Below are 12,548 nucleotides of genomic sequence, written 5' to 3' on the forward strand. Positions count from 1 at the left end.
AATAGAAGCTCAAAATACACTACTGAATTCTCCAAGGTGAGGTTCTGTTGTGCTGTGCATTTATATGTACTTCACATTGTTGTTGTCCCTCATCTTCTCCCTGTTCAGGTCAGCACACTGGATCATCAGAGCCACATATTTTGTTTTGGCACAGATTTTACACAATGTATGAATGTAAATGGAGTGCTTCCTCATCTATACTGTTACAAACTCATCCAGTGAACTGTGTTTAGATTCTTTTGAGAAAATTGGTAATATCACAACTCTAATACTGACTTTATTTACCAGTTAATCTGTTATAACACTACTTTCCAAAATAATATCTAAATTATGTATACATATTGGCATAGAAATAAAATTCAAAAGTAATAAATCTTTAGTGCCATAACAATTACATATAACAGAATATCACACTCAAAACATTTTACAACAAAAAAACATGTTCATGTAGTCTCCCCTATTCTCCCACCTCTACACTTGTCCCTTGATTGTTATCTGACTTGCTCTTCCTCTATGCCAGCTCTCATCCTCAGTGTCACTGGCATACACCAAACTGGGTAGGTCTGATTTAATGGTTTCCTCCTGATCATTTGTTACAGCCCCAAAAAGCAGAGAACAGATCTGGAATATGAAAGGAAAACTGCTACTAGACCATGCACATTTCCTTTGTGTCAAAATACCTAAGAACTTGTGTCATAATTCAAAGATTAGAGACAAGTGACAAACATGTAATACTGAATATACATTTAAATTGAATATTGCCCTAATCCATATCACATTTTAATGAAATTATGACATTCCTACAATGGGTCATAAGAATTCTGGTATATAGCACTTTTTAAACCTTGAAAGAGCCAGGTGTTACTTCTGTGGAGAAAGCAAATCCAGAGCTCATTCCATTCAAAGAAGATTTGGATTTTTTTAAGACCTCTTCTCCCCCAACCAGCTGCATAAGTTTCTTCACATGGAAAGCTGGTCTGAAGAATGGACTTCCCTGACTGGAGGCCACCTGCTCCTCAGCTGAATGGATGGGGACTGATTGGATTCTTACATTAGTAGCCTCTGGCACCTCATTTAATGAAACACCCACTACACTGTAAATAAGAATGAAAAGGACATTTTATTTTCAGTGTAATGCTGTATTATTGTCTTGAAAATATTTAAACACTTTAATTACTCTAATTTTTACTTAGAAAGAATGTCCTGCAGTCTGTCATGTTTATCAAGCATTGTTGTCAATTAAAAAGTTTTAATGTGACTTAAGTAGTGAAGCATTGTCTCACATTTTCCAAAAATGACTAAATAGAAGCTATATTGCTAATGATAACAAAGCACTTGTTTGATATATACAGTCATGCATAAAAAAATTAGGATACGCCATTAAATATTCAGTTCTTTATTAAGAAATGTCAACATGTCAATTTCTGATCTTATTTTAATTTGTACCTGTAGATGAAAGTGATGTAATTGCATGTAAACAACAAAATATCACTTTGTTTTCACTTGTTCACTAATAGCTAGTGCTTCTCCCATACTCTCCCATCCCCAAACTATAACACTTCCGCCTCCATGTTTCATAGTTGGAATGAGGTTCACTTGTTGAAATGCTGTTTTTGGTTTACGCCAAACCTGCCCTGTTATGGTGTTCAAATAATAAAATTTTAGACTCATCTGTTTGAAGCCCATTATTCCAGAAGTCTTGGCCTTTGTCTCTGTGTTCTTTGGGAAACTTTATTCTTGCCCTCATGTTTTTTTAGACAGCAAAGGTTTCCTTCTTGCACACCTCCTATAATAAAGTTGTGTAGTCTCTGTCTGATTGTAATTCATGTACTTTGGCATAAACTGTAGCAAAAGCTTGCTGAAGGTCCCGTGATGATATTTTAGAGTTTTTGGAGACGTCTTTAAGCATCTTGGGGTCTGCTTTTGGGGTGAATTTGCTTGCATGGCCTGTTGTTTTAAATGTTCTCCACTTATAAATGATTTTCTGGACAGTGAAATGGTGGATTACAAATTCTTTTGAGATCTTTTTTTATCCCTTACCAGACACATAAGCATCAACAATCTTCCAGCACCAAACTGGGGTGCGGCATGGAAACACAGACAGGCTGCCGAGGGGGTACACCCTCTATGGACCAGCAACGTGCATGTGACTGCAAGATGGGTTGGAGACAAAGAGCAGAAAGGAATGAAAGGAGCAATCAGAGTGGTGGCAGCTACTCTCTACTCTCTTCGAGTAGCAGGAAGGATAAAAAGAGGTGCAGCTCTCTGTTTTTGGATGGCCATGACTACTAGAAGAGAAATTTTTCCACCTGCTACTAATGTGGAAAATTAAAAAAATACTACTATTAAAAATTACTACTATGAGTGGCAGACATGTCAGGTCAAGAAGCTTTTATTGTCATTTCATTCATGTATAGCTCATGCAGTAGATGAAACAATGTTTCTCCAGGGCCATGGTGCTACATGAAACAACACAGAGCTAAGGACTGAAAGTAAGTTATCCTAGCCACATAAAGTGCATAGTGTAAAACTTTTTCTTTTAAAAGTATGACTGGGCAATTCACTGATGAGTTTTCTTGATAAATTTGATTATGACACATTATACACTTATGTATAGAATGAATGCAGTGCTTTAAATTAGTATTTGTTACAGTATTATGCCCATATATTTATACCCTTTAATAAGAGAAGCAATAATAACGGGTCAAAGCTTTCACAGGGTGAACAATTTACTGGAATCAGGGACTCAAGTAAGGAACAATCAACAGAAGGAACAGAGAGGAATATATGAAATCAGAGCTAATGAGGTGACAGGTACAGTTTCAGGTCCGGTGTTTTGCAATGCTGAAATTGAAGCCATAGTTTGTGAACCATGTTACTCAGCACTAAACAGAACTACATGATAAAAAAACAAACTTGCAATCCATGTAGGGCTTTATCAGGAAGAATGGTAGTCAAACCATACTATTCTGTCATGTTTTGGACAAAATAAAGAAATATGTTAGGTTTATTACTATTTACCTTTAGGAGCTATGTTACCATACCCTGACCTATCTTAGCTGTAACATATTAAACAATATGCTATGCTTTAAGTGTCTGCTTAGCAAACAGCTGTTTATATTTAAACTATTAGCATATTTATGCGCATAATGTGTTTCAAACCTTTCTTCCAGCATCTCATTTAGATTATATTAGCCTTTTTTTTCCTTTATGTAATGATCATTTCATGCAAAAACCATTTAATGAAGTTTCATTAAATGGTTCTATTTTTTTCTTTCATTTCTTCATTAGTCAGTACAAAATACCTAAGTTGGATGAATGTGAAGAAATGTTATGAAAAGAAATGTTTAAGCAGGAAAAAGCTTTTTCCTGCCAAGGACTACAGTTTTACACATCTTTTACACATTTTAAACATCAACAAATTATTGGACATACTAAAAGAAGAAAAAGAAAATGTTTGTAAATTATTAGATAGAAATAGATAAAGAAATTGTAGTAATAATAATAATAATAATAATAATAATAAAGCTCATCTTCTATATGTAAGGCATCCTGGGAAACTCCCTTAAGATGCAAGGAGTAAACAAAGTATAAGACTACTATAGTAAACAAAGTAATAGACTATTCAACACCTTAAGTTATGATCCTAAAACAATTCCTGCAGAATTCTGCAGTGTGGCAGGATGCATTATCCTGCTGAAGGAGGCCACTGCATTAGGGAATACTGCTGGCATGAAGGGGTGTATTTGGTCTGCAACAATGTTTAGGTAGTATGTATCAAAGTCACATCAACATGAATGCTAGGACACAAGGTTTCCCAGCAGAATATTGCTCAGATCACACTGCCTCTGCCAGCTTGCCTGATGCTATTCCCCAGGTAAGTGATGCACATGATGCAAATGAAAATGTTATTCATCAGATATAACTTTACGCACATGGTGGAGGCAGGAATAGAAATCCTAATCCAAGGGGTGTGAGTCACCATGTCCCCCTTCCAGTCATATAGTCATTAAAATTTGCCATTTGTCAGTCACTCAGATCCTTATGCTTGTCCATTTTCCTTCCTTGTGACAAGTCAACTTCAAAAAATAACTTGATGCTTATATATCCCACCTCTTAACTAATGTTAGACATGTCACCTGCCAGTGGTTTAATGTTACTACTGATCACCATTACACCATAGACTATTCTGGCCACATGATAAGCATAGACTTAACTGATAATGTTATAACTCAATCTTTTAATGACACATATGAACATGAACAGGTGTGTCACATTTGTGACAACATGGACATACATCGGTTCGAGTCACCCAAATTTATTAAAGAAAAATCATTTTTTCGCCTGTACCCACCAAATGATTAATTGAGGACTACATATTAAGTACGGCATACATATTAAGTTGTGGATTCAAATAACACATTAGATGTCCACAACATATCTTCTCGTTTGTGGCCTGGAAATATTAAATTGTGTCCTCAATATACACACCTTATAAAAAAAATTACCATTAGGTCACACCAGCAACTTTTTTACAGACAAGAGATATATATATATATATAAGAGGTATATATCATTTCTAGATGTATCTGATATCATAAATTGTTAAAGTGGAAGACAATGTGTCACCTGTGTGCTGGAGCTTCCTGGGCAACAGACACCTGCGATGGATTCTCACTGGCTGGAGCCACTAGTGTAGCCAATACTACTACAGCCTCCAGCAACATATCCTCTAAACTGAATGACACAGGACTAAAAGAGAGTACTCAGTATTAATCACTGTCTGCCAATGCATTTTGAATACTTAAATAAATGCATCCTTACTTTCCAGATGAACCAGAGTGGACAGACACTTGTAGGCCATACGACTCTGCAAATGTCAGCAAGCCCTAAAAAACAAGAGCATGATATTTAACTAGCTGTGTCTTGATAATAATAATAAAGGTCTAGGACATCAGGAAAGAGTATTACCATCCATCACATCAGCAATCTACAATATATAACTATTTAGAACATACTGACCTGATACAGGATTGTATGACCCCTACTCACTCCATTCAAATGTATTACTTACTTAGAATCAGTCATGGACACTGTGTTCTATCCAACTCTGTAACTCACTGTGACAGATTAGTGGCCCAGCAATGCAGCTGAGTCCAGACATCTGTCTTTTTGTATCAGCCACTGACATACACACAGCATTCTATAAAGATACCATCCAGGACAGCCAGTCCAGACACATGTAACTGATTACTCCAAGCTACTAAAATCCGAGTCAGGGGTTATATGAGTAAGCTCAGGACTAAGTATTAGACTAAGAATTGCAGGTCTAAAGCAATTCTGTCTCAATATAAAACTAAATGAAAAAAAAAAATCTAATTAAGACTAACAGCATCTGCGAATAAAAATATATATCACATACATCTGGCATAAATCATTTTAGTATGTGCATCCTATGTGGAAAACAATTTCATGATTTTGAGTCCTGTAGGTCTTCTGTGTACCTATAATTACCTAAATAAATGAATGCTAAAATCCAAGCAACTGGATAAAAGCAAGTCATAAGAAAATGAATATTAACAAGCTATCCTAGAACCTCTGACTTTTCTTACAACAAATGCACATTATGGCCAAATGCTAACATCATTTCTAACACACCACACGTTGACATTTGATTTGAACTGGCAAAAAACTAACTGGCAAAAGAGCATCTCATATATGGAATTTCACATTCATCAAAGCTCTATTATTACTTGTCAATTTGTTTGTGTTGTGTTCACTTATAAGCCAAACTCACTGCAAACTTTTGTTTTGCTTGCACTGTATGTTGTGTGCAACCATGGGCCAACTGTAGTATGTATTCTGAACAGGTTCTAAAAAAATCATTGTTACTGGAACTATTTACAGCATTAACCATCAACATGCTTATAACATCAGAATACACACATAAGCCTCTTCCACAATATAGCCCTTGAATTTATTCTTTTAATTGACTGTCAAAAAGATTTCCTAGTTCTTACCCTCAGTTCTTTGAGAGAGAAGGTTATATCTGAGTCCATTCTGAGATGGAAGTAGTCAAACTCATCAGGATGTAGAAACATCTCTGTAAACATGATGCGATCTGTGTGCAAACCATTAAAAATTTAAGTACAAAAGCAGAAAATTTAAGAAAATAAAATCAATTAAATAAATTCCTGACCATTGTCCTCATCAAAGTAATTCTTTAGTATCACCCTTGTGGGTGAAATGGATAGTGTGATTTCCTCTTGTGAGACAGGGAAGTGCACCACAATGTCACTGAGAAGTCTGAGAAAATACCAAAATCTCTTATGTTGAGTGAAACATATCAAACAAGACGTATCTAAAGATCCCTAAAGATATCCAAAAATTGGGTTAATACTTCGTTGAAAATATGAGAGATACACTATATTGCCAAAAGTATTCGCTCACCTGCCTTGACTCGCATATGAACTTAAGTGACATCCCATTCCTAATCCATAGGGTTCAATATGACGTCGGTCCACCCTTTGCAGCTATAACAGCTTCAACTCTTCTGGGAAGGTTGTCTACAAGGTTTAGGTGTGTTTATGGGAATTTTTGACCATTCTTCCAGAAGCGCATTTGTGAGGCCACACACTGATGTTGGACGAGAAGGCCTGGCTCTCAGTCTCCGCTCTAATTCATCCCAAAGGTGTTCTATCGGGTTGAGGTCAGGACTCTGTGCAGGCCAGTCAAGTTCATCCACACCAGACTCTGTCATCCATGTCTTTATGGACCTTGCTTTGTGCACTGGTGCACAGTTATGTTGGAAGAGGAAGGGGCCAGCTCCAAACTGTTCCCACAAAGTTGGGAGCATGGAATTGTCCAAAATGTCTTGGTATGCTGAAGCATTCAGCGTTTCTTTCACTGGAACTAAGGGGCCAAGCCCAGCTCCTGAAAAACAACCCCACACCATAATCCCCCCTCCACCAAACTTTACACTTGGCACAATGCAGTCAGACAAGTACCGTTCTCCTGGCAACCGCCAAACCCAGACTCGTCCATCAGATTGCCAGATGGAGAAGCGCGATTCGTCACTCCAGAGAACGCATCTCCACTGCTCTAGAGTCCAGTGGCGGCGTGCTTTACACCACTGCATCCGACGCTTTGCATTGCACTTGGTGATGTATGGCTTGGATGCAGCTGCTCGGCCATGGAAACCCATTCCATGAAGCTCTCTGTGCACTGTTCTTGAGCTAATCTGAAGGCCACATGAAGTTTGGAGGTCTGTAGCGATTGACTCTGCAGAAAGTTGGCGACCTCTTCGCACTATGTGCCTCAGCATCCGCTGACCCCGCTCCGTCAGTTTACGTGGCCTACCACTTCGTGGCTGAGTTGCTGTCGTTCCCAAACACTTCCACGTTCTTATAATACAGCTGACAGTTGACTGTGGAATATTTAGGAGCGAGGAAATTTCACGACTGGATTTGTTGCACAGGTGGCATCCTATCACAGTTCCACGCTGGAATTCACTGAGCTCCTGAGAGCGACCCATTCTTTCACAAATGTTTGTAAAAACAGTCTGCATGCCTAGGTGCTTGATTTTATACACCTGTGGCCATGGAAGTGATTGGAACATTATTGATTCTGATTATTTGGATGGGTGAGCGAATACTTTTGGCAATATAGTGTATATAAGAGATATAATTTGTACATACCAGCTACAAAACAAAATATATCACCGAATATCATTTTTAAACAAAACAGTGTATCACAATTATTGACACCCCCAGAAAATCTTATTAAACAAAAAGTTATTAAAAGATCACTAAAAAATTTATTAGGAACACTAATTATCTAACCAGTGAATTGTGTAGCAGCAGTGAAACACAGAAAATTAGGCCTGTATGATGCACCACATTGGGCTCCACTTCTGTCAGCCAAGAACAGAAAGCTTGAGGATGCAGCGAGTACAAGGTCACCATAATTTGTAATGTATGGGGAATGTTTTCTTGCCACACTTTGAGTCTGTTAATACTAATGAATCATCACTTGAATGCCACATCCTGAATCCTTTAGGATGTGGAAGAACAGGAGATTTGCACTGAAAATATCTGCAGGACCTCAATGGAATATTTACCAACATGGAATCCATGCTGTGAAGAACTGAAGCTGTTCTGAGAGCAAAAGGAGGCCCTATCCAGTATTAGTATAATATTCCTAATAAAGCATTAGTTGGGTGTATATTATACTTTTATTATTAATAATTCTATAATAATTCCCATTATTGTTGAATGACTATCATTACAGTCTTTCATCAACATGGGGAAGATTAAAGATTACACAAAAGAAATTACAACATAAGGCTTAAAAAAAAAAAAAACACTACATGCCTGAAAATGCCCATATCCCTTGTTAGGATACTGGGACTCCCATTCACCTATGATGGTTAGGCTGACGATTTGAATAATATCACCAAGTCTCCATGTTAACAATTGCACATTAGCTCTATTCCAAAACTATTTGGAAGGCACACCAAAAGAAAATCTTCCTTTCATCTAACCACAAATGTAAACACCTGAAGTTTGCTAGATGCTTACATTTATTTGATGGTCCCAGACAAAAAATAAAGCTATTTGGCTACGAATATTCAAGGTGGGCTTTGCATAAAAAGAAATTATACAGAGAGATTATACACTGAGTATTAAATGCAGAGGTGCCAGCAATTGCAACACAGGCACTGCTAAAAACACAGTTTTGCTAAGACTTTTGATAATCTCCTAGAATAAATTTACAAGCATTCTGGACCTGACTGTATCATTATAAATACTTCATAATTATCTCTGACAATATATGATAACTCAAGAAGATGTGTTTGAATGACAAGTATGAATTATTCATAGGTAAATATCTTATACATAATAGTTATAAACCTACTTTGGATGTGCCTTAAAAATGTTGGGACACAGGTGAGCTGGAAAAACTGCTTGCAGTGCTTCACATTCTTGGTACCCCAAGTTGTGTGTCTTGGTTATTCCTATAATTTTTTGAACACAAGGTAATACATTCACATATGATAAAGCACACAACTAAAAAGCCCAACCATTCATGCAGCAATATCTGATATATGTGAGCATAATGAATCAGACTAATAACTAGAGTGAGAGAAAGGCTATAGGCTAGTGCACACTGCCCCCTAGTGCTACAGATAACACTAAATTTGAGCTGGAAATGTATAACTGCACAACTAACTTACCATTTCTGCACTTAAACTGGAATACCACCCTGCTGTCAAAGATGTTGATACTTATCTCACATCTGTACACACTGCGCTCTAATATGGTGATGCTGCGGAAGAGGGGCAGCACCGACTAAAGAACACATATACAATTTATTAAGTTAAAAGTGGCAGTAAAAATAGGATGCCATCCTTACTAAATATTCTTACTGGTACAGAATGTTAAAATGGAGTCTATTATATTTTACTGTTTTTTTGCTGTTAGTACAGCCTACTAACAGCTGACCAATAGGTTTGTTAATAAAAAAATTAAAAAAAATAAATAAAATTGTAGCAATATTATGCAGAGGTGACCATTTAATTTAGCTGGGACGGACAAACAGAATACAGGATATTAGTTTTTTACTACAGGAGGAGGCATTACTACAGGGGTGTGAAAATCAGTGGAAATGTCAAACTATTCTTTTCAGAACCTTTGTCTAGAAATCTAGACTTTTGTCTTAAGTTCATTAACTAAAGATGAAAAGGAAGGAAGGACACCAATGTAATGGGAATGTACAAATCAATGTGAGTTGCTAACAAGCTGTCTGGCATACAATAAAATGAGTGTGTATTCTTCAAGATCTATATCTAAGCAAAAACAACATCTGGGCAAAATGTCACTTGCAAAACAACATTTGTGACCAAAACATTTCAAAAACAACAATTTGTGACCAAAATGTCACTTCTCAATATTAATTTCTTGTTTATTGGACTGTTGTTAAAAAAAACAATATCTCACTCACAATCATAAACCTGGTATGCAGTGTTTTTCTTGTGCAATATTGCTTGAATGTAATACATAAGCATTATTGCTTTTCATATCTGACATGCAGTGGAAAACAAAATCTTCACTGCATTGCCCATATGTCACACAATCTTTTTAATAAAAAACAACATTCAGCAGGAAATAGCTTTTTTTTTTTTAAATAAATAAACGCTTACTTTGTGAATCCAATCTACCTTTAAAAGCAATCAACACAACATCATAGCATTTCACTGTGCAATTCTGTTGAAAGATAGAAATGCTATCACAGCAGTGAAAGGAAAATTATTAGTTTGTATTATGTATTAATACAGATTATTTTCCATAGCCTGTATGAATGCAAATAATTGCACATCACTGTGAACCTAGTTAATTTGGCCTCTGGGCAAAGATAAACATGGGACTTGGCAAGCACTTTGGACCTTTAATTATTCTGGTGTGCTAGCTAATGAACTGATGATCTGTCCACTTCTGCTAAGTATATTTTACAAGTGTAAAATGTACTATTCTGTTGAAATATTTAAGGAATTGTGCACAGTTAGAATTTTATACCTTTAAGGATACTTTGCATTTTGCAGATTTATTATCCTGTCCCTGGTCTGAAGTTGAGGTATAATGCTGGAAAAACATCGGAGAGAAGAGGAAGCAAGCATAGGCCGAATGGGTCTTGTTCACTGTCCTAACAGCCAGCTTTAAAGTATGAAACAGGAGAAAAAGGCTTATATTAGTTGTATTTACATTCATATTTATTATTCAAGTTATTATGTTATGTTATGTTATGTTATGTTATGTTATGTTATGTTATGTTATGTTATGTTATATTATATTATATTATATTATATTATATTATATTATATTATATTATATTATATTATATTATATTATATTATATGGTTTTTCCAACCATGGCAATTCTACCTACAAAGATGTCATGCAGAGGATTGTATAAATGAAGGCTAAAAGATAGTGAGTCTCCACTTCTTGGCAATTCACCGGGCTAACAACATTAATTTTAAAGGGTGGTTAGAAAATTCGACGTGCCTCTACTGCAAGCAAAACAGCAAAAGAGGGCAGTAGTCTCCTTTCACAAAACCCCTTGCAATTATGAGTGAGGCTCAGTCAAAGTGGATAAAGAGGAAACACAATGGAGGTCAATAACATCAGCTCCATAGCAAGATGTTTGGATAGGCTGCAAAAAGAAGCCTTCACTGAAGGCATCTAGTGGCATGATTAGTGGCTATCTAGCATGCTAGTGTCTGAAGTACGACATTTTGTGCTAACCCATGTCCACATACTGCTAACTCATTACTACTCGATAATATGTTGAACAGTTGCATGTTGACTCATTCAACTCATTTTTGTAAATAAAATAATATGATTGGTGTGTATGGGGGGGTCACATGGAGCAGGTGCATCAGCCACAAGACACCTGTCATTTCTGAATTCTTTCGTTTTACAATATTTTTACCCAAAACCTGGTTTCCTGTGGCAGAAGGTGTAGGTTACCACCTGTAGTATGTTTCAAGATCCTGATGATCTCAAATTTACATCCACAGAAAAAAATGGTCTACAAATATTCGGACATCACAGGTTTTTTTCCGATGGAGACTTCACCTGCACCCAAATTTAAGGTGCCAGTAACTTTATGTAGCACCATAGTCCTGGAGGAATTTTGTTTCATTTCACTGTATTACTGCACTATATATATGATTGAAATGACAATAAAAACTTGACTGCAAATAAAGGTGAATTGCATAAGCCAGGATGTGCTGGGCATTTGAGATGTTACCCCTTTCTCCAGTGGGTCCAACCAAATATCCTCACCGATACGCGACAGAGCATGAACTGCCTTTCCAAAAACTGGGGGGAAAACAATCAAACAAAAAAGCAGGTAAGTTTAGAATATAATAACAGACAAAATAACAGAGAGAGAGAGAGAGAGAGAGAGAAGTAATTCTACCTTTCACACCATTTCCTTCAATGATGCAATTCATTTTTTTCACTGAAGTTTATGCTCATCACCAGTGTGTGGTCCTAAAGGTAGCTATCCAGCTAGGTACGAATAACATTACCATTAGATTATTAGTTAGTTTAGTATATAGATTTCATTAAATTAACTTGTCAATAGGGTTAAATGAATTTTAACTACTTAAAAATCTATGAAGATTTTAATTCCCCGTGAGTCTTCTCTTCACTTCACTTCACTTCACTTCACTTCACTTCACCCAAACGACTGCTAGCTAGCCTGCTAAGTAAAATACGAGGTAGCTCGAGAGTGCTGCACGTGAGGAGCGTTCCGAGCGCCACCTGCTGGATGACGTGATTCGGTCCATGGTATCTCACACTTTCAAGGTAAAGGAGCATTTTTTGGTATTTTCTGTTCCACAATAAAAAAAAAACGGGACTTACGACCTCTAGATAGAGCCATGAAGCGCAATAAAATTACACATAAAAATTCTATGAATACTGTGCATAAAGAGGAATGGCATTTTCTGTGAATACTGTGCATAAAATGGCATTTTGTAT

The 12,548-nt window shown here is 36.6% G+C and overlaps 1 protein-coding gene across 2 annotated transcripts; it reads right to left on the bottom strand.

Moving 5' to 3' along the window:
- Window positions 1–338: 338 nt before the first annotated feature.
- Window positions 339–12,524, bottom strand: rad9b (RAD9 checkpoint clamp component B). 2 transcript variants are annotated; one of them, XM_058389266.1, is made up of 11 exons: window positions 11,983–12,524; window positions 11,812–11,882; window positions 10,575–10,712; window positions 9,236–9,350; window positions 8,917–9,016; window positions 6,200–6,306; window positions 6,021–6,121; window positions 4,825–4,889; window positions 4,630–4,752; window positions 845–1,094; window positions 339–621 (listed from the first exon to the last, which is right to left on the bottom strand). In XM_058389266.1, the coding sequence occupies exons 1-11, from the start codon at window positions 12,014–12,016 to the stop codon at window positions 472–474; spliced, it is 1,254 nt and encodes a 417-aa protein (XP_058245249.1). In that variant the 5' UTR covers window positions 12,017–12,524; the 3' UTR covers window positions 339–471. The 2 variants fall into 2 exon arrangements, with proteins under 2 accessions (XP_058245249.1, XP_058245248.1); XM_058389265.1 differs by lacking the exons at window positions 339–621; window positions 845–1,094; window positions 4,630–4,752; window positions 4,825–4,889; window positions 9,236–9,350 and having other exon boundaries at window positions 4,909–9,016.
- Window positions 12,525–12,548: the final 24 nt, after the last annotated feature.

Source organism: Hemibagrus wyckioides, linkage group LG05 (genome assembly GCF_019097595.1).
Source record: "Hemibagrus wyckioides isolate EC202008001 linkage group LG05, SWU_Hwy_1.0, whole genome shotgun sequence".
In the NCBI taxonomy this organism is placed as follows: domain Eukaryota; kingdom Metazoa; phylum Chordata; class Actinopteri; order Siluriformes; family Bagridae; genus Hemibagrus; species Hemibagrus wyckioides.

Excerpts from the sequence above, each read along its gene's own strand:
- rad9b (XM_058389266.1), bottom strand. The coding sequence starts at position 12,016 with ATGAATTGCATCATTGAAGGAAATGGTGTGAAAG. Across the intron at positions 11,883-11,982 it reads TGAAGGAAATGGTGTGAAAG|TTTTTGGAAAGGCAGTTCAT; the intron begins GTAGAATTACTT and ends TTTTCCCCCCAG. Across the intron at positions 4,890-6,020 it reads TCTCTCTCAAAGAACTGAGG|GGCTTGCTGACATTTGCAGA; the intron begins GTAAGAACTAGG and ends CTTGTTTTTTAG.